The sequence below is a fragment of the Pelobates fuscus genome, chromosome 5 (genome assembly GCF_036172605.1).
Source record: "Pelobates fuscus isolate aPelFus1 chromosome 5, aPelFus1.pri, whole genome shotgun sequence".
Taxonomy (NCBI): domain Eukaryota; kingdom Metazoa; phylum Chordata; class Amphibia; order Anura; family Pelobatidae; genus Pelobates; species Pelobates fuscus.
In genome coordinates, this window is record NC_086321.1 from 337,107,029 (window position 1) to 337,129,742 (window position 22,714).

Sequence of the window (22,714 nt, forward strand, 5' to 3'; positions counted from 1 at the left end):
ATGCTGTGAGAAGGGATAGTACCAGGGGCAATTTACTCTTTTGTACTGGTGGAGGTAAAAGGAGGAACATCATACATTCCTGGTTATGGCTTGGATTAGTGTGTGTATGCATTTCCAAAGATGGAAATCAGTGAGCAATATCACCATATGTGTGAGGTGTGAGCAACATGTTGATGGCAGCGCCAACACTTGTCATCTGGTTGAGTGTAAGGTTTGTGTATTTTCGCTGGTGTGTAGTGCCAGCATGTTATTTGTTTGTAATTGCTCTCTTGCATACTTTGATTCGGAGAGGATTCATACGCTTTAAGAAATATTTTTTTGCTTTGGTCTAATGAAAGAGATTGGCATCACCGTCACCCATTTGGATATGCAAAGTGGGTGATTCCGATCCCATGTCAGCTGTATGAGGGAGTGCATTGTAGAGCAATGTTTCTTCTTCAGGGAATGAGTCTAGCATAGCTGTTTCAATTTGGTCGGGCCCGATTACCTGCTGGCAACAGGTTGTTACAGTGAACAAAATGAGTCATTTGGTTGTGTTTTAGGTGCTGGATGCCAGTCGGCTCTTCGTGATTGAGAATCATGTGGAGAGGTTTTATCCCCTTGTCAGAGATCGATTGTAATGTGAGATATGTACTGGAGTGGTAGGCCCAGAATGCTCTACCTGACATCCCTTCCCTGAACATAGGATTGTGTGTGATAGGGTAGAAGAGGGAGGGTTTGGGAGATATGTTTTCCGTTTATCTTATGCGTGACCAGATTCACAAAGTGGGGGCAATGGTTGGGTGGTCCCTATGTTTGAACACCCATTGGTGGGAGTCATGCCATGGGATTGTGTAAAGGGGTGAATGTAAAAAACGAGGCTTCAATTTGAACACATTGGTGTGTATTGTTGGCGTTCGTCCATTCGTATAACTTTGTTAAATTTATTGCCCTGTAATAGAAGTCTATGCTGGGGAGTCCCAAACCGCCCTCCGAATGGTGCCTACAAAAGGAAAGAGTATGCGAGCTCCGGTTGACGGTGGGTCCATAGGAAGGTCGTGATCACCTTTTTGATGTTGGCAAAGAAATATGCGGGTAGCGAGATCGGAAGGGCCTGCAACACATACAATAATCTTGGCAGTACATTCATCTTAAATATGTTGAGTCTACTGAACCAACCATACAGAGGTCTGTCCCAGGATTTCAGGTCCTTGGATATCAAGTGTAGTAGAGATGGGAAATTATGTTTATAGAGGCGATTGAGTTGGGTAGGCAGTGAAATCCCTAAATATGTAATGGCTTTGGCCGCCCATGTGAATTGATCGTTCTGCTAAAGTGACTTGTCTAGTATTGGCGATGTAGAGAGTGGGAGGATTTCACACAGATAGGTTGATCTGAAAATTGGACACTTGGTTGTACAGTGACATTTCGTCCATGATAGCTGGGAGTGAGTGTTCTGGGTCTGCAACTGAGAAGAGCAGGTCATCCGCATATGTGGAAATTTGAATGTGTAGATTATCTCCAATACACTGCAGGAACGGTTCAAGCACTAAAATGAAAATAAGGGGTAAGAGTGGGCACCCCTGTCTTGTGCCATTGGAGATCTTGACTGGTTGGGACATTTGCATTGTATGCCGTTTTAGAATTAGTACGTGTAAGTCGCCAATTCTTCTCAGTAAATCTTACGGCTTATCCTTGCTACATGAGAGCAGTCCTCTTTGATAGCATAATTTATCTGCAAATACCATACACAATCTGGTGATTTGAAACCATCCCAGAGTTCACTTTTGAGATGCCTGAGGCTTATGCATAATTTACAGTGAGGAGAAAAAGTATTTTATCCCCTGCTGATTTTGAATGTTTGTCCACTGACAAAGAAATGATCAGTCTATAATTTTAATGGTAGGCGTATTTTAACAGCGAAAAAAAAAAAAAAAATTCAAAAATAGTTATAAATTGATTTGCGTGTCATTGAGTGAAATAAGTATTTGATCCCCTGTCAGCAAGATTTTTGGCTCCCAGGTGTCTTTTTTTAATACAGATAACGAGCACTCTCTTAAAAGGGAGTGCTCCTAATCTCAGCTCGTTACCTGTATAAAAGACACCTGTCCACAGAAGCAATCAATCCGATTCCAAACTCTCCGCCATGGCCAAGGCCAAAGAGTTGTCCAAGGATGTCAAAGACAAAACTGTAGACCTACACAAGGCTGGAATGGACTACAAGACCATCGCCAAGCAGCTTGGTGAGAAGGTGACAACAGTTGGTGCGATTATTCGCAAATGGAAGAAATACAAAATAATGGTCAGTCTCCCTCGGTCTGGTGCTCCATGCCAGATCTCACCTCGTGGAATTTCAATGATCATGAGAACGGTGAGGAATAAGCCCAAAACTACACGGGAGGATCTTGTTATGATCTCAAGACAGCTGCGACCATACTCACCAAGAAAACAATTGGTAACAAACTACGGCCTGAAGGACTGAAATCCTGCAGTGCCCCCGCAAGGTCCCCCTGCTGAAGAAAGTCCATGTACAGGCCAGTCTGAAGTTTGCCAATGAACATCTGAATGACTCAGAGGAGAACTGGGTGAAATGTTGTGGTCAGATGAGACCAAAATTTAGCTCTTTGGAGGAGGAGGAGGAGAATGAGTAGGAATGCTGCTTATGACCCTGAGGAATGCTGCCAAGAACACCATCCCCACCGTCAAACATGGAGGTGGAAACTATGCTGTCAGGGTGTTTTTCTGCTAAGGGGACAGGACAACTGCCCCGCATCAAAGGGACGATTGATGTGGCCATGTACCATAAAATCTTGGGTGAGAACCTCCTTCCCTCAGCCAGGGCATTGAAAATGGGTCATGGATGGGTATTCCAGCATGACAATGACCCAAAACACACAGCCAAGGCAACAAAGGAGTGGCTTAAGAAGAAGCACATTGAGGTCCTGGAGTGGCCTAGCAAGTCTCCACAACTTTATCCCATAGAAAATCTGGAGGGAGCTGAAGGTTCAAGTTGCCAAACGTCAGCCACGAAACCATAACGACTTGGAGAGGATCGGCAAAGAGGAGTGGGACAAAATCCCTCCTGAGATGTGTGCAAACCTGGTGGCCAACTACAAGAAACGTCTGACCTCTGATTGCCAACAAGGGTTTTGCCACCAAGTACTAATTTGAAGGGGTTATATGTGTTTTTCTGCATTTTGTTATTATGTCTCTCACTGTTAAAATACACCTACCATTAAAATTATAGACTGATCGCTTCTTTGTCAGTGGGCAAACGTTCAAAATCAGCAGGGGATCGAATACTTTTTTACCCTCACTGTAAGGTTTTACGAATCTTACACAAAATTTTAATTATCTCTACAATGGATGGATAAGCAATGTTCTGACCAAGTTGGAATTAAAGAGGTCTGACTCCATAGAGCAAAGATAAGCCTTCGATACGCTGAAAAGATCAATTCACTTATGTGCATACACTACATAATATTACACACAAAGGCTATAAAACATGTAAGCTTTTAAATAAATTTGTTAATAAGTTTATGTAGTGGTTCTAGTGTCTACAGCATGTCCCTGCAGCCTTAGCACTGTAAACACTGACTTTTCAAAGAAAATACAGTGTTTACATTGATGGCTAGTTACACCTCTAGTGGCAGTCACTCAGATGGCCACTAGAGGTGCCTCCTAAGTCAGTGATGCACACTGTGCAGCATCTCCACCCTTTGCATGGAGACACTGAACTTCCCCATAGAGATGCATTAATGCAATGCATCTCTATGAGGAGATACTGATTGTTGCAGCATTTTGCAAAGCAGGCACAATAGCCTCCCAATGCTTTCCTATGTGAAAGGATTGGATTGATTAGATTTTTAAAAATCTCAGGCAAGACCCTGTGGAAGACAAAACACTGGCTGTCACCTCATATGTTTTAGAGTGGCAATGAAGTCATGACAATACATTCATTGTTGAATTTCTATAGCTTACCTTGTACTGCATTGATACTAGTCCCATCAAGAGGATTAACGATACCAGGATAATCCCTTCCAAATGACAGATGTCTAATGTGATGTGTCATATTGATCTAGAAGGAAAGTATGTATTTTTCTTAGACATTACTTTACATATAATTTTCAATGTGTAAATATTCCTTGCCCACTTACATTTACGGCAAATGTTAGGCATTAGAGACACAATTCAAGAAAATGCAGGATCAGGATCCTGATGAAAGTCCCGGTTAGGGGCTGAAAAGTTAATCTCTGGACCCTTAATAAAAGAATTTCAAGTCTTACTACAAGACCATGAGTGCAGCCCCTTTTCACTAATTCAACATTATACTACTATTATAGTTTTGAGGACTGGCACCCAGCCATAATTTATTAAGCCTGAGTGCAAGGACACGGTCTAATTATATATATTTATTTTCTTTTTTGAGTAGTATTAGCACGCGCACAGACACACACATACAAAAAAATAAAAAAAAATAACTGTAAAAAATACACTGAAAACACGTTTTCCCACGAGCCACATATTGGCATCTTTCATCTTTTTGGAACGACAGAAAAAAGATACATTGTGTGGAAAGCGGTCTTGAAGGAGCATGACCTGACCTATATAAATGTAATGATTATACTTAAGAATAAAAATTAGTTATACTCACATTGTCGAGGCCGAAGCTCTGCAAATCGTGAACTGTAAGTAGATAAAAAAATAAAACGTTAAATGGTTAATATAGCACATTGCATTGCAGAGGGACATGCGACCAGGTCAGTTCATACTGGTACATGCCTATATGCAGAAACTGCATTCATGCAGTTGAATGATATTTAAAAAAAAAAAAAAAAAAAAGCAGTAGTAGGACAATGAATACAGTCTTTGTAACTACAATTGATCACCAAGACTTTCTGGGTTATTCACTAAAATGAGTATTATCAGGAATTCTTAGTGGATTTCAAATTTAAAGCCAAAATAATCGAACTGGAAAAATTCAGCCATGCTTCCAGACAGTTGTGCTATTTTGGTTTAAACTGTAACTGGTAATGGAGGCATTTGGCAGACCCCAGGTTAAAAAAATATTATAAAAACGCATATACACACACACACACACACACACACACTCAAGGACATTGTGAAAATTGCCAGGAATTCGGAGTTGAGCAGTGAGACTGGAGCATGATATATACACCAAAACCACTTCATCACAATAATATAGTTCTGGTGCTTTCAAGATTTTACAGTGTTTGATATACACAACCGTGATTTAAAAACAAGCACGCAGTTCTGGACAGGATTCAAATTACTGTGCTGACAAATACAAAACAATCCCCACAAATAAATACATATTTACATATATACACACATACAATATGTAAATAAATGTGCAATAGAGCATTTAACCTTTATTTCTTTAGAGGAAAACATTAAAAGCTGAACATAGATACACTCTTCTTACTAGATTGCTTAAAAGAGAACCTCGGTGCACCGTAACATTTTTTTTTTTGTGTGGTTATGGTGCCCCTGTCCCTGGTGCCAGCTTATTTTTACAGGTTGAACCGTTAAACTGATTAACCCCAAAGTCTTGAATCCAGCTTTGTTTAGCTCTGCCCCCTCCACAATTACTTTTCTCCAATTCTTCAAAGAGCAAGTCTAGGACAGTTGCAGACAAGGGCTTAAAGCATTAGCCGACAAAAAGTAGCTCCCTATTCACAAACGGCTTGAGAAACCTATGTCTTTTCTTAAGCAGTTGTGAATGTCGAGCTACTGACTGGCTTTGAAGGTCAGCAGATGCTCTAAGTCAACTAGCGTTGCCCCTGTCCAAAGCTTCTAGTATCAAGAATCGGAGAAAAGTGCATGTGGATGGGGCAGAGATAAACGTTGAATGGTTTAACCCCAAAGTCAATCCAGCACCAACAGTTTAACCACTAAAGTTAAGCCGGCGCCAGGGACCACCTGGCCCTAGAATATCTACATTCTGCTGTAGTTATGGTGCCTGGAGTGTTCCTTTAATGTGAAACATGTTCTTTGCATCAAGTTAAAAAACTAGACTAGATGGGCCAAGCGAATCTATAATGTATCAAACTGCACATAGGTTTCTATAAGCGAAAAAAGGACATTGTTACAACCATTCAGGATAAACCATAATGAATGTGCCAACCCAAAATGTAGCATTATGTAACTTACTCTCAACAGCATGTACTGCACAGGACAGGCAGGAAGGAAAAATAAAAATAAATATCATTTGAGATTTTTTTATTTAAATAAAAAAAAAAAAAAAAAAAAAACAATTAAAAAACATTTTTCAAAATGTTAGTTTTATCCAAACACATTAAATCAAGGTATTAATCAGAAGACGGTGATTGGCATCTGATCTCTCATTATTGTGTTTATGATTAGGCATTATATGTTCATTCTTCAGCCTGGCCCATCTAGTCTTTACCATTATCCTCAGATTCAAAAACAAACCAGAAAGGGATAGCTGTTTTGGAACAACCTGAAATCTTTTTTACCTGCACACTGGGTCTCAAGATGCAAAGTAATAGCAAACAAAAAGCCTGGGCACTCATGATTTTTCCCCTCCTTAGTAGGCATTATTAAGGATCATAGTTCAGCAACGTTCCAACTCCAACAGAAGCCTTTATTAAGCTGGATCCTTAATAAAGCCTGCCACGGACTGAATCAGGTTTGCTTTAAAAGACCCCATGACGACTTGCCATTCCTGTCTGGTGGCTCCATGGAGCAGAGGACCATACATTTGTCTCACATCCAATTATCACCATGTAAAGAATTGAAATGAATGGAGCAACAACAGGCCATGTATGTGAGCAAATTCGGTAAAAAAATTAAAAAATAATAATAATAATACAAAAGTAATTACCATGGAAACCAATAAATCATTCCAGCTTACTCATCCACGTTTAGCATCAAAAACAAAATGCTTTTTTAAACACACACAAAGTGTACGACAAACTATTTTGTCTTATCTATAGCAATGCATGTGACATGAATTCCATACAGTAAACTATGTTTCTATAACTGCGATATAGTAACAACAATAGCCCAACAACAATGTTACAGGAAAGAGAGGACATCTGAGAAGCAGCAATGTTTACGCAAACACGTGACAATTGCTGAGCAGGTCTCAAGAATAGTAACCAAGACATTTACAATGATGAAAGAAAGGGGCAAATAGCAAAGCCGATAATTACGTATATTCCAGAAATGGTTGCCATTACGCAGTACAAATTTCTGAGCAGCATGGGTATCCCGTCAAATATAGCTACATGCTAAAAACATACCCAATGTGTCAAGATGTTTAGCACATACCACGCTCAGTCTTACTCACCATGTACATGGGATTGCTGGAAGCTTTTTCCAGGGGCAAAATGGAAGTTCCCAGCCACCTATATAAGCATAAACAGTTAATATTTAGCCATTTCAAAAGTAGGTTGTTCCATGTGTATGAGTCAGAGCAATGCTTTACAATCTCAATGTAAAAACTACTTCCCGAAATACCAAGAGTTGATGCCGTCATGCAGTCATAAATGCACTTGAGTTTACTGCTAAAATGGATCTTTGAATGGATTTTTCCCATTACCAATATCAGTATAAGACCACCGTGAGCTTAATTTGTTTACATGGTAATAATTACAAGAACAACAGAAAATGCATTAACATACTAATGTCCGTGAGCAATTATGCATCATCATTAAGCTAACTGATTCCGTAGCGCTTTACAATATTATAAGAGGGGGGATTTAGCTATAAATAGAACAAATAACAACAACAAAAAACTTATAGGAACGATAGGTTGAAGAGGGCCCTGCTCAAATGAGCTTACAGTCTATAGGAGGTGGGGTATAAAACACATTAGGACAGGAAATAGCAATCAAACAAGGTGGGAGTGAAGCAGAGCTGGAGGAGAGAGTAGAGTGCTGCCCTTTAAAAGAGAGCAAGAGACAGGTATGTGAGGTAGAGTTTAGTCTGGGAGGCTTTCCTAACGAGATGGGTTTTAAGGCACTTCTTAAATGATTGAAGACAAGGGGAGAGTCTGATGGCAGTAGGCAGGCTATTCCATAGGAAAGAAGCTGCCCGTGAGTTGGCCGTACGGGTGCGAGCAGCAGACAGGAGAAGGTCACGGGCAGAGCGGAGAGACCGAGAAGTGGGCATACCTATGGATCTGTGAAGAGATATAAGAGGGGCTAGAATTGTTCAGTGCTTTATAGGCATGGGTTAGCACTACTCCTATAGGATACAGGAAGCCAATGTAAGGACTGATAGAGGGGTGAGGTGTGAGAGGAAAATCAGTCGGGCGGCAGCATTCATTACAGACTGTAGCGAGGCAATACAGCTTTTAGGAAGACTAATTAGGAGAGGGTTACAATAATCCATGCGGGAAATTACTAGAGCATGGACAAGCTCCTTAGTGGCATCTTGAGTAAGAAAGGAGCAGGCTATGTTTTTAAGATGGAATCTACACGATTTGGAAACATACTGGATGTGGATGTGATCTATGTTAACTCACTTATAAAAGGTCTTCTGTTCAAGCTATTTGAATGAAAGCATAACAAGATCCAATCCATAAATTCTCAGTCCTGAAGGTCTCTATGGAAAATCTAATATGGGTACACAACGTTTGAAGAAGAGATTACAGTGAAAAGCTCACATTATTTACCTTATTAACTTCTAGAAATCCGTAGAGCCTGCAACCTTCGTTCTTTTGTTCCTGCATCTTCTGACTAAATCCTTCCCTTTTACACTGCTCTATAGAATCTGGGGTCTTAAAAGCCCATCCTTTCCTGCGGTATGCTTCCCGTACGTCATCACATGTATTGCAACACCTTCGAGAGGGTCAAGGGACAAAACAAGAAATTAACAAACATTACCAAATAGAATAAAATAGAGCATTTGCATGCAAACATCTAGTTTTATTTTATAGAAATAAGTTGTAAGATGGTTACAAGAACTCTAAGTTGTATGTGTTAATAAAGTTTCAACTTTTAGATCATGCCCCTGCAGACTCACTGCCCTCAGCCATTTAGAAGTTAAATCACTTTTGTTTCTGTTCATGCAGACTTCACCACACCTGCCCTGGCCATGACTCACACAGCCTGCATTAAAAAAGGGTTTCATTTTCAATCAGATGTTCACTTGCTTTAGACATGTGCATCACCTGCTCTGTAAGTTGAGCTTTACTCACACACAGAAGGCTCCTGCATGGTCTATTAGGCCATTAACAGAGCAGGAGATAAGAATTTCAGAATGTGAAATTAAAGGAAGTTTAAACGTTTTACAGGAAATGTGTAGGAAGTCTGTGAAAGTCTCATGCAGGGAGTTGGGACTAGGGCTGCATAAACAAAGTAATTTAACTCCTTAATGGCAGAGAATTGAGCAATGAGACCTGCAGTTGCATGCTCTATACACTAAAACTGCTCCATTGAGCTAAAGCTGTTTTGGTGCCTACAGGGTCCCTATAAATGTCAATATATTTATATAAATATAACAAAAGTGGTATTAATGTTAAAACCTAGGACATGCTTTTTTTACCTAATATCATCCGTCTCTGCTCCATAACAGCTTTCACAACGGTTGGGATCTAATGTTTTCATATCAAACACTATGTGTTCTTCTGTTTTACCTAGATCTGTAAGACAGAGACAACTGCAGGTCACCAATCATCTTATAAATCAAGCTTCTACATTTTAAAGAGTAAGTTGTGCCAACTAAACACGTTTAAATGGTCAGTGTAGGCACCACAACAACTATTATCTGATTAGGTGGTTATGGTGCAATTAGGCTGAGAGTGCTGCCCCCCCAGTTCATCAAACTGCAGTTTAACCAGAACCAGTAGTCTCCAAATAACCCAATGCCCAGCCTCCTGCTAATGTAGAGGTTCCGTTACCATATTAGCGATATCACTTTCATCCATATGTTAAAGGTCACCCAAGCTGATGCAAGTAAGCAACAAATAGCAAAAAATAAATAAATAAATTTAAAAAAAAAAATAGAAATAAAAGGATACTGAATATTCGGAAGTGGATCTTCCACATTAGCGGTAAACAAGCATGCGACTAGCGGATCCCCAGTTTTGATTACATTTTTTAAAATAGTTGAATCAAGGTGCATATGAATGCAGTGTTTATGGTGACTAGACAGCTCCTTAAAATAAATGGAAATAAAGTTTGCCCAACAAAGTCTGCTGTTTAAAGTAACAAATAAAATCCTGCCATTTTGATTTGCTTTCGCATATATAATCCCATGGAACTTTTAAAAAATTTCCATTTGTGTTTGTTTTTCCTTACTCTTTTTCGCGTTGGCAATAAGGGTGTTATTAGTCTGATGACCTCATCACTGCTAGCTATTGAACACAGGTATGCAAGTTGTCACTTTGATTTGCAAACCTTTTAAATTAATTTGAACAGGTAAATACATGTGAAAAATAAATAGCCAACATAAAATGGAGAGTCAAAAAAAACGTTGCTATGAAAATAAAGCTAAGCCCACATCTAGTCATCCCAAAAGAGTCAGATCCTATTAAACTCTTTTGTAAGGAATAGAAATGTTTTATGCATATTGGTATATTTAAGAGATATTGCCCAACTATCATTTTACCTTCATATACATGTGAATCTTCAGGCACTTGTCTAAAGACTACATCTTGCTCTGAAGATTGCGTTACGACCACTATAGGGTCAGGAACACAAACATGTATGAAATTAAAATGTTTTTTTTTTAATATTTTTTTACATTTACTGCATTTATTTAGATGCATTAAAAAAAATTAAACAAACAAACAAAAACATAGGATTCACATTTGTTGGAAAGACTTATCTGGATGAATTCATTACTGGTTTCAGGAGGGCTCACTGTAGAAGCTGTAATACCTGGAGTATCCCCCCTTTAATTAAAACTAATTCTACATAATTTTGAAAACAGAAGCACATGCATACAAGCAAACTATTTCAGAAAGTGATTTGACAGTGCTGATAAGCAAGCAGGTGACCTACTTTTTCCAAGTCATTTTACAGGTTTGCTAATCTCTAATAGACTCACCAGATTTATTCTGCAATAAAAGCAAAATGCGTTCCAAATTCCTTTCTTATTTGTCACAGCTTGCTTTCAATACAGATTAAATGTGGTTTTGCTGCATGCTTTTCACCCAGGCCTATATACATGACGGTCGACCAACTACTTCAATTTAAAATTTTTAGTTCTTATGTGAATATGACACAAAGATATTGGTCAGCCCTGATAAACTCAATCCATACCATGCTTCTCGGCTTCTGAAGTCACATGTTTCCCATCTTTATCCAAACGCTGCTTGAACAGATTGTGCTCCACATCAAGTTGCTGCTCTCCAGCCACATCCATTGCATCGATGCTCAGATCTGTCAATGCAGAGCGCACAGGGATATTAACAGAAGCATCTTAACAAAACAAAATGCGTATGGGCACATTGATCTTGTAGTAACAAATGCAGGAAACTAAAACCACATACTGTATGAAAGTAATGGAATTATGTCAGCTGCAGGGGTGTGTGTATGTGTGAGAAGGGTTAATGAATGCAGGGGTGTTTGTGATTGGTGTGATTGTGTGCATGTCACCGGTCATTTCCTTTACACATTAAATCATATCTGGAGAAATGGGTTCCCCCCACATTCTTCAATTCGGGTGATGCATTTTTTTTTTTAACCATTTTATGAGGCCCCTTTTTTCCAGCAGATGAGACATCATCGCTAGTGTCTATTCTGAGCTGCACATACTTAGCCTTGCCAGTACTGTGATTATGTGTCATACAAATCAGAGACATCTAGAATTCAGATCTATAGTGTGAACCCTATTAGCACATGCTTGTTCATTTGAGTGGTTCCTCTTTTGATGTATATATAGTTAGCATTTAAAATCATTGAACTACAGCTATGCAAGTACTTACAAGCGCATGGCATGTGTGGAAATAGAATATCAATGTTTATTTTTAACTTGTCTCCTCTCGATTTATCAACAAATAATTCTGGGTAGATCTGCAAAACAAAAGAAAAAGTATAATAATTTCCAGGAGCAAAAATAATCTTTCTGAAATATTAGCAAAGCCAGGAATAGTTCTCTGCTGTACGATGCTGTGCCACAAATACAAGCTTTACACACACCATGAGAGAGATTTCTCTAAATCTAAAATGATCAAAAACATCCGCTTTGGGAAATGATGGGCAGACCAAGCTCCCTATCATCACTGGCACTATTGCAGAATCCAAGAAAAAAAAAAAAAAAAAAAAAAGCAGAAAAAGAAAGTTAGGAAGTCCTATAGCCAATTGCTGTGCTCCCACTTTTAAGCAAGGTTGCCTCATCATTAAATATCTTAGGGGTTAATGTAAGGCAATACATTAATTAATAGCAACTCCCACATAGTGCGAAAGCAGGAGGAAAAAATAAATAAAATTACAAAGAGCTCATCCCTAGTTAAATGTTAGGATAAATTCATGCTAAACGCTGATCAAACACATAAGTACATGCCAACTTCTACCAGAAAACAATGTATCAAAACAGCCAGGATATAAATACTAGGTCAGAAAGGGTTACACAATTCTTTATAAATGGTTCACGAAACCATAGAGAATCAGTAATTTGTATTGGTGGATTCTAATACTCTCAATTAGAAACAGTGATTCTCTACAGATCTACCCATTGAAGATTGTGGTTAGAAGCGCTCCATTAAAATGTGGTTTCTGAACGCGAGACCAGACAAAATATTGATTTAACCCCTTAAGGACCAAACTTCTGGAATAAAAGGGAATCATGACATGTCACACGTCATTTAGCATAATGCAATTGCGATGGTGCAGAGAGTACTAAACACTCACTCTGAGTGGCAAGAAAGCTAAGACAGACCCTCAGAGCTGTCAGTTAGCCAGACAGAACACTCCGTTCCAGTTGCTGTTTAACATGAGATAAGCTGTCTCTTCCACCGGAACAGAGAGCCAAGCCACAGACTGTACAGCCTGTAAGCAATCATTGGCAGAGTTAAACTGGTAGCAGCTGTTACAGAGCCATGCCAGCCTTCCTTTGTGATAAGTGGAACAGCTCTTTTAGTATGAACTACTATTCCGTTAATTCCTAATAAAAAACACGTTTAATTTTATTTGTACTTTTTTTATGTATTATCTACGTACTGAATTGGAAAATAGGGGGACGTTATTACTCCTCAGTTTCCCATTAAATGCCATTATTTACTCCAAGGAAGACATTATCAGCCACATGTTTAGGAGTTAAGATCATTATTTACAGTGACTTACTTCTTTAGTGAGGTAGTACTGTAGCTCAGAGAAGAAGAGTATAAGCATGATTAGACCACTGATGACCGTAACTGGAATTAAGAAAAAACGAAAGATTAACATTTGTACACAACCCGTACAGCGCTGTCAACTTATATGGTATCAATCACAACATTCACACACTATAAATAAAAAAAATACACACAGACAAAATGCATTTACAGAATTAAATTGGCACATTACACACATTTCATATTGAGCAGAAACTGCAACATGCCTGGCTTTTAGGATATGTGCTACACTAAATCACATTTATTGAGTATACCTGTAATGGTAGCACACATTTGCATTTCAGTATTGTACTGAAAGGGTTATCTGCCAAAGCTTTAACTGTCCTAAATTCATTGTGAATTTCACACTTTAGTAAAAAAAAAAAAAAAGCCAAATTGCTATATTTTTTAGCGTTTTTTTATGTTCAGCAATATTTGAAATTCACTGTGAATTCCCATTTTATTTAATTAATTAACCTAAAGCAGGGATTTACCAGCCAAAGACTCACCAGGATTTAGAAACCATTATTAAAAAGGTAATTAGTCCCATAGCAATGATCAGAGGCAAACAGAAAGTGCCATTGCCTTCAAGTAGGAATCCTAAGTTTATAGGAAGCAGTTTAACACAAAGACTAATATTGCAGCAAAATACAATAAATTCATGTCATCAAAATTTGAGTAATGTGAATGATGCATTTAATGGACAAACTATATGGCTGACAGAGTGATTGGAGTGGACACTCCTACTTAGGACGTATAAATTACAACCACTTTACAATACAGGGAGTGCAGAATTATTAGGCAAATAAGTATTTTGACCACATCATCCTCTTTATGCATGTTGTCTTACTCCAAGCTGTATAGGCTCGAAAGCCTACTACCAATTAAGCATATTAGGTGATGTGCATCTCTGTAATGAGAAGGGGTGTGGTCTAATGACATCAACACCCTATAGGTGTGCATAATTATTAGGCAACTTCCTTTCCTTTGGCAAAATGGGTCAAAAAAAGGACTTGACAGGCTCAGAAAAGTCAAAAATAGTGAGATATCTTGCAGAGGGATGCAGCACTCTTAAAATTGCAAAGCTTCTGAAGCGTGATCATCGAACAATCAAGCGTTTCATTCAAAATAGTCAACAGGGTCGCAAGAAGCGTGTGGAGTAACCAAGGCGCAAAATAACTGCCCATGAACTGAGAAAAGTCAAGCGTGCAGCTGCCAAGATGCCACTTGCCACCAGTTTGGCCATATTTCAGAGCTGCAACATCACTGGAGTGCCCAAAAGCACAAGGTGTGCAATACTCAGAGACATGGCCAAGGTAAGAAAGGCTGAAAGACGACCACCACTGAACAAGACACACAAGCTGAAACGTCAAGACTGGGCCAAGAAATATCTCAAGACTGATTTTTCTAAGGTCCATCCATCTGGCCCATCAAGACTAAGAGTGAGTCTTGATGGGCCAGATGGATGGGCCCGTGGCTGGATTGGTAAAGGGCAGAGAGCTCCAGTCCGACTCAGACGCCAGCAAGGTGGAGGTGGAGTACTGGTTTTCGGTTCAGGATGGAGTCAAGCTCAACTCCCAGTCCTACTGCCAGTTTCTGGAAGACACCTTCTTCAAGCAGTGGTACAGGAAGAAGTCTGCATACTTCAAGAAAAACATGATTTTCATGCAGGACAATGCTCCATCACACACGTCCAAGTACTCCACAGCGTGGCTGGCAAGAAAGGTTATAAAAGAAGAAAATCTAATGACATGGCCTCCTTGTTCACCTGATCTGAACCCCATTGAGAACCTGTGGTCCATCATCAAATGTGATATTTACAAGGAGGGAAAACAGTACACCTCTCTGAACAGTGTCTGGGAGGCTGTGGTTGCTGCTGCACGCAATGTTGATGGTGAACAGATCAAAACACTGACAGAATCCATGGATGGCAGGCTTTTGAGTGTCCTTGCAAAGAAAGGTGGCTATATTGGTCACTGATTTGTTTTTGTTATGTTTGTGAATGTTGAGATGTTATATTGGTTTCACTGGTAAAAAATAAATACTTGAAATGGGTATATATTCGTTTTTTGTTAAGTTGCCTAATAATTATGCACACTAATAGTCACCTGCACACACAGATAACCCCCTAAAATAGCTATAACTAAAAACAAACTAAAAACTACTTCCAAAAATATTCAGCTTTGATATTAATGAGTTTTTTGGGTTCATTGAGAACATGGTTGTTGTTCAATAATAAAATTAATCCTCAAAAATACAACGTGCCTAATAATTCTGCACTCCCTGTAAAGATTTCTACATTTGTGAAGTGTTGCTGTGACTTTAATTTAGCTAAAACTTTTTGCCTGGCTCATGTGTGCATTAAACCAATGCAAACCACTGTGTTACATACTCCAGTGGCAAAGCAAGGGTTACTTAACCAGGAACTTGGTGGTCTGGGTATGAACGCAATTCTTCATGCTTCACTTAGTGCTATATACAGGATGTGGGAAACTACACAAACAAAAAAGGTCGTTGTTTGCCTTTGTCTTGAGCATGTAAGTATACACTTAGAAGACATTATATTAATCCTCACTGACCGAACAGGTTTCACTGGTGATCATGCCACATTAGTGGTTGGGTTCAATGCCTACAAGGTGTAAGACGTACAGGATTTCTTGATAAACAAATAAGTAAACCTTTGTGCAAGTCAGGTTTCTACAAATATATGTAGCTCTCTTTAAGCAGATTTTGGTGGAGACAGAATAATGCAGGATATATTAAAGCTTATATAACCAGCAATATTGGAAACCTAAACAACCAACTGCACAACATCAACCATGAATTTAACACAAATGTAAATCATGAAACGAAATGCTTAAAAAAACGTAAAAATATAAACAGCAAACAGTTCACTTCTGCTCGCCATCATTATGTTTAGGCACTACATCCAGATTGCTAGTGTAGCATACAGTTCTTTCAGACAGCGGAAAAGATTGTGTCGCAGACCAAAACAGAGCACTTATGGATGGTCACTGCACTGATATAAGAAACATGCAAAGGATGTCCAACTGTGTCATTAAGTTCTTATACAGTGCCAGTCAAAAGGTGTGTGCGGATATGTGCTTCACCCTGGGAGGTGGAAATAGGGTGATGTGTGCTTCTGCCCGGGGAGCGCGGGGCACAGGGTGATGAGTGCTTCTGCCCGGGGAGCGCGGGGCACAGGGTGATGAGTGCTTCTGCCCGGGGAGCGCGGGGCACAGGGTGATGAGTGCTTCTGCCCGGGGAGCGCGGGGCACAGGGTGATGAGTGCTTCTGCCCGGGGAGCGCGGGGCACAGGGTGATGAGTGCTTCTGCCCGGGGAGCGCGGGGCACAGGGTGATGAGTGCTTCTGCCCGGGGAGCGCGGGGCACAGGGTGATGAGTGCTTCTGCCCGGGGAGCGCGGGGCACAGGGTGATGTGGGATTCTACCTGATGAGAGACAGGCACAGGGTAATGTGTGCTTCTACCTGGTGAGGGACGGGCACAGGGTAATGTGTGATTCTACCTGGTGTGTGCTGCACAGGTTACATAGTTACATAGCTAAAAAGAGACTTACGTCCATCAAGTTCAGCCTTCCTCACATATGTTTTTGCTGTTGATCCAGCATCCAGGTTGAAGTGTGCTTCCTTCTATGTGGTGGGGGGCAGGCACAAGTTAAAGTGGGCTTCTACCTTGTGGAGGGTGTGTGGCAAAGGTTGGAGTGTGCTTGGGGTGGGTGTGGCACAGAGTAATGTGTGCTTCTACAGGTGGACACAGGGTTATGAGTGCTTCTACCATACGGGGGAAAGGGGGCATAGAGTGATATGTGCTCCTCCCTAGAGATAGGTCACAGGGCGATATGTGCTCCTCTCCAGGAGGTATGTGATTGGGTGATGTGTGCTTCTCCCCGGGTGTGATGGGCACAAGGTGGAGGAAGCAAAAAAATGTTGTGTGCTTATATCCTGAGGTGTACAGATTGACATGTGCTCTTCTGTATGTCACAGGATTCAGTGTGCTTCTCCCCAGGAGGTAGGTCACAGGGTGAGGAGTGCTTCCTTCTAGGTCTAGGTGGCACAGAGTAATGTGTCTAAGCTGTCACATGCTCTCCCTCCCAGTCTGAGTATCTCCCAGTATGTATAGTGATCCCCTACAGACTGTCTGATCTGTCACAGTCTCTCTGTCTGGGTGTCTCTCAGTATGTATAGTGATTCCCTACAGACTGTCTGATCTGTCACAGTCTCTCTCTCTCTGTCTGGGTGTCTCTCAGTATGTATAGTGATTCCCTACAGACTGTCTGATCTGTCACAGTCTCTCTCGCTGTCTGTCTGTCTCTCAGTATGTATAGTGATTCCCTACAGACTGTCTGATCTGTCACAGTCTCTCTCTCTCTGTCTGGGTGTCTCTCAGTATGGATAGTGATTCCTTACAGACTGTCTGATCTGTCACAGTCTCTCTCTCTGTCTGGGTGTCTCTCAGTATGTATAGCGATTCCTTACAGACTGTCTGATCTGTCACAGTCTCTCTCTCTGTCTGGGTGTCTCTCAGTATGGATAGCGATTCCTTACAGACTGTCTGATCTGTCACAGTCTCTCTCTCTGTCTGGGTGTCTCTCAGTATGGATAGCGATTCCTTACAGACTGTCTGATCTGTCACAGTCTCTCTCTCTGTCTGGGTGTCTCTCAGTATGGATAGCGATTCCTTACAGACTGTCTGATCTGTCACAGTCTCTCTCTCTGTCTGGGTGTCTCTCAGTATGGATAGCGATTCCTTACAGACTGTCTGATCTGTCACAGTCTCTCTCTCTGTCTGGGTGTCTCTCAGTATGTATAGCGATTCCTTACAGACTGTCTGATCTGTCACAGTCTCTCTCTCTGTCTGGGTGTCTCTCAGTATGTATAGCGATTCCTTACAGACTGTCTGATCTGTCACAGTCTCTCTGTCTGGGTGTCTCTCAGTATGTATAGTGATTCCCTACAGACTGTCTGATCTGTCACAGTCTCTCTCTCTCTGTCTGGGTGTCTCTCAGTATGTATAGTGATTCCCTACAGACTGTCTGATCTGTCACAGTCTCTCTCGCTGTCTGTCTGTCTCTCAGTATGTATAGTGATTCCCTACAGACTGTCTGTCTCTCTGTCAGTCTGGGTGTCTCTCAGTATGGATAGTGATTCCTTACAGACTGTCTGATCTGTCACAGTCTCTCTCTCTCTGTCTGGGTGTCTCTCAGTATGGATAGCGATTCCTTACAGACTGTCTGATCTGTCACAGTCTCTCTCTCTGTCTGGGTGTCTCTCAGTATGTATAGCGATTCCTTACAGACTGTCTGATCTGTCACAGTCTCTCTCTCTGTCTGGGTGTCTCTCAGTATGTATAGCGATTCCTTACAGACTGTCTGATCTGTCACAGTCTCTCTCTCTGTCTGGGTGTCTCTCAGTATGTATAGCGATTCCTTACAGACTGTCTGATCTGTCACAGTCTCTCTCTCTGTCTGGGTGTCTCTCAGTATGTATAGCGATTCCTTACAGACTGTCTGATCTGTCACAGTCTCTCTGTCTGGGTGTCTCTCAGTATGTATAGTGATTCCCTACAGACTGTCTGATCTGTCACAGTCTCTCTCTCTCTGTCTGGGTGTCTCTCAGTATGTATAGTGATTCCCTACAGACTGTCTGATCTGTCACAGTCTCTCTCGCTGTCTGTCTGTCTCTCAGTATGTATAGTGATTCCCTACAGACTGTCTGTCTCTCTGTCAGTCTGGGTGTCTCTCAGTATGGATAGTGATTCCTTACAGACTGTCTGATCTGTCACAGTCTCTCTCTCTGTCTGGGTGTCTCTCAGTATGGATAGCGATTCCTTACAGACTGTCTGATCTGTCACAGTCTCTCTCTCTGTCTGGGTGTCTCTCAGTATGTATAGCGATTCCTTACAGACTGTCTGATCTGTCACAGTCTCTCTCTCTGTCTGGGTGTCTCTCAGTATGTATAGCGATTCCTTACAGACTGTCTGATCTGTCACAGTCTCTCTCTCTCTCTCTGTCTGGGTGTCTCTCAGTATGTATAGCGATTCCTTACAGACTGTCTGATCTGTCACAGTCTCTCTCTCTGTCTGGGTGTCTCTCAGTATGTATAGTGATTCCCTACAGACTGTCTGATCTGTCACAGTCTCTCTCTCTCTGTCTGGGTGTCTCTCAGTATGTATAGTGATTCCCTACAGACTGTCTCTCTGTCAGTCTGGGTGTCTCTCAGTATGGATAGTGATTCCTTACAGACTGTCTGATCTGTCACAGTCTCTCTCTCTGTCTGGGTGTCTCTCAGTATGGATAGCGATTCCTTACAGACTGTCTGATCTGTCACAGTCTCTCTCTCTGTCTGGGTGTCTCTCAGTATGGATAGCGATTCCTTACAGACTGTCTGATCTGTCACAGTCTCTCTCTCTGTCTGGGTGTCTCTCAGTATGGATAGCGATTCCTTACAGACTGTCTGATCTGTCACAGTCTCTCTCTCTGTCTGGGTGTCTCTCAGTATGGATAGCGATTCCTTACAGACTGTCTGATCTGTCACAGTCTCTCTCTCTGTCTGGGTGTCTCTCAGTATGGATAGCGATTCCTTACAGACTGTCTGATCTGTCACAGTCTCTCTCTCTGTCTGGGTGTCTCTCAGTATGTATAGCGATTCCTTACAGACTGTCTGATCTGTCACAGTCTCTCTGTCTGGGTGTCTCTCAGTATGTATAGTGATTCCCTACAGACTGTCTGATCTGTCACAGTCTCTCTCGCTGTCTGTCTGTCTCTCAGTATGTATAGTGATTCCCTACAGACTGTCTGTCTCTCTGTCAGTCTGGGTGTCTCTCAGTATGGATAGTGATTCCTTACAGACTGTCTGATCTGTCACAGTCTCTCTCTCTGTCTGGGTGTCTCAGTATGGATAGCGATTCCTTACAGACTGTCTGATCTGTCACAGTCTCTCTCTCTCTGTCTGGGTGTCTCTCAGTATGTATAGCGATTCCTTACAGACTGTCTGATCTGTCACAGTCTCTCTCTCTGTCTGGGTGTCTCTCAGTATGTATAGCGATTCCTTACAGACTGTCTGATCTGTCACAGTCTCTCTCTCTCTCTCTCTCTCTCTCTGTCTGGGTGTCTCTCAGTATGTATAGCGATTCCTTACAGACTGTCTGATCTGTCACAGTCTCTCTCTCTGTCTGGGTGTCTCTCAGTATGTATAGTGATTCCCTACAGACTGTCTGATCTGTCACAGTCTCTCTCTCTCTGTCTGGGTGTCTCTCAGTATGTATAGTGATTCCCTACAGACTGTCTGATCTGTCACAGTCTCTCTCGCTGTCTGTCTCTCAGTATGTATAGTGATTCCCTACAGACTGTCTGTCTCTCTGTCAGTCTGGGTGTCTCTCAGTATGGATAGTGATTCCTTACAGACTGTCTGATCTGTCACAGTCTCTCTCTCTGTCTGGATGTCTCTCAGTATGGATAGCGATTCCTTACAGACTGTCTGATCTGTCACAGTCTCTCTCTCTGTCTGGGTGTCTCTCAGTATGGATAGCGATTCCTTACAGACTGTCTGATCTGTCACAGTCTCTCTCTCTCTGTCTGGGTGTCTCTCAGTATGGATAGCGATTCCTTACAGACTGTCTGATCTGTCACAGTCTCTCTCTCTGTCTGGGTGTCTCTCAGTATGGATAGCGATTCCTTACAGACTGTCTGATCTGTCACAGTCTCTCTCTCTCTGTCTGGGTGTCTCTCAGTATGGATAGCGATTCCTTACAGACTGTCTGATCTGTCACAGTCTCTCTCTCTCTGTCTGGGTGTCTCTCAGTATGGATAGCGATTCCTTACAGACTGTCTGATCTGTCACAGTCTCTCTCTCTGTCTGGGTGTCTCTCAGTATGTATAGCGATTCCTTACAGACTGTCTGATCTGTCACAGTCTCTCTCTCTGTCTGGGTGTCTCTCAGTATGTATAGCGATTCCTTACAGACTGTCTGATCTGTCACAGTCTCTCTCTCTGTCTGGGTGTCTCTCAGTATGTATAGCGATTCCTTACAGACTGTCTGATCTGTCACAGTCTCTCTCTCTGTCTGGGTGTCTCTCAGTATGTATAGCGATTCCTTACAGACTGTCTGATCTGTCACAGTCTCTCTCTCTGTCTGGGTGTCTCTCAGTATGTATAGCGATTCCTTACAGACTGTCTGATCTGTCACAGTCTCTCTCTCTGTCTGGGTGTCTCTCAGTATGTATAGCGATTCCTTACAGACTGTCTGATCTGTCACAGTCTCTCTCTCTGTCTGTCTGTCTCTCAGTATGGATAGTGATTCCTTACAGACTGTCTGATCTGTCACAGTCTCTCTCTCTGTCTGGGTGTCTCTCAGTATGTATAGCGATTCCTTACAGACTGTCTGATCTGTCACAGTCTCTCTCTCTGTCTGGGTGTCTCTCAGTATGTATAGCGATTCCTTACAGACTGTCTGATCTGTCACAGTCTCTCTCTCTGTCTGGGTGTCTCTCAGTATGTATAGCGATTCCTTACAGACTGTCTGATCTGTCACAGTCTCTCTCTCTGTCTGTCTCTCAGTATGGATAGTGATTCCTTACAGACTGTCTGATCTGTCACAGTCTCTCTCTCTGTCTGAGTGTCTCTCAGTATGGATAGTGATTCTGTCTGAATGCAGTGAATGGACCAGCGCTGTGTGTCAGTCCTCCTCCATGATCCCCGAGCTCCCCCAGCTCTCCAGCCCGCAGCGCCCCGTCTTACCAACAGCCCCGCCGCACGTCTTCACCCTGAAGTCCTCCAAAGTCTTGGGGTAGGCGTCAAACTGCCGCAGCCGGTGCAGAGTCTCCATCTTTGTCTTTCGTCTCCGGAAGCAGAGAAGCAGAGAGCAGCACTTCCGGGTCCCAGCGCACCATCCGTCCTTTTCTTATTGGATGGCCGGTGAACCAATGGGAGCGGGTTATGTGGCGCATGCGCAGTCACAGCCTTAGTGTCAGCCCTTGCTTTACCAAGTGCAGGTTATTGACAGGTTACCATGCAGGGTATGGCCAGGAGTGATGGGATTAGTATTTCTCTCCACATAGCAGAGGGACACTTTCATTTTAGGAGGTGTGAATAGAGGTTTGGCCAGGGAGGGCTTTTCTGAGAAATTTTAGGCGACTTACTAATAATTTATGTCACTAAAATGTAATTTAGAACAAGTACAACGTATCTTATTTACACAGACTGACTTCTAAACCCATTTATTGAAGTTTAAACCCTTAAGGACTGAGCCAAATGTACACGTTGTGAACAAAACAAAACGTAAACAAAACCTGGCATTTGCGCTATATGTCTGTCCAACCGTAATTCACCTCTTTCATATTAAATGCACCCCCCTTATTACATATCATTTTATTCAGGGGAAACAGGGCTTTCATTTAATATCAAATATT

At 41.6% G+C, this 22,714-nt stretch overlaps 1 protein-coding gene across 1 annotated transcript in view; it reads right to left on the bottom strand.

Moving 5' to 3' along the window:
* ERGIC3 (ERGIC and golgi 3) overlaps positions 1-22,183 on the bottom strand; it is a 36,169-nt gene extending 13,986 nt beyond the window's left edge. The window contains exons 1-9 of the mRNA XM_063453265.1: positions 22,044-22,183; positions 13,260-13,330; positions 11,903-11,990; positions 11,238-11,357; positions 9,517-9,613; positions 8,645-8,810; positions 7,316-7,373; positions 4,634-4,665; positions 3,961-4,057 (exon numbers count right to left, since the gene is read on the bottom strand). Of these exons, the coding sequence (XP_063309335.1) occupies positions 3,961-4,057; positions 4,634-4,665; positions 7,316-7,373; positions 8,645-8,810; positions 9,517-9,613; positions 11,238-11,357; positions 11,903-11,990; positions 13,260-13,330; positions 22,044-22,131 (817 nt within the window). The 5' untranslated portion in view covers positions 22,132-22,183. The remainder of the gene's footprint in view (positions 1-3,960; positions 4,058-4,633; positions 4,666-7,315; positions 7,374-8,644; positions 8,811-9,516; positions 9,614-11,237; positions 11,358-11,902; positions 11,991-13,259; positions 13,331-22,043) is intronic.
* Positions 22,184-22,714: the final 531 nt, after the last annotated feature.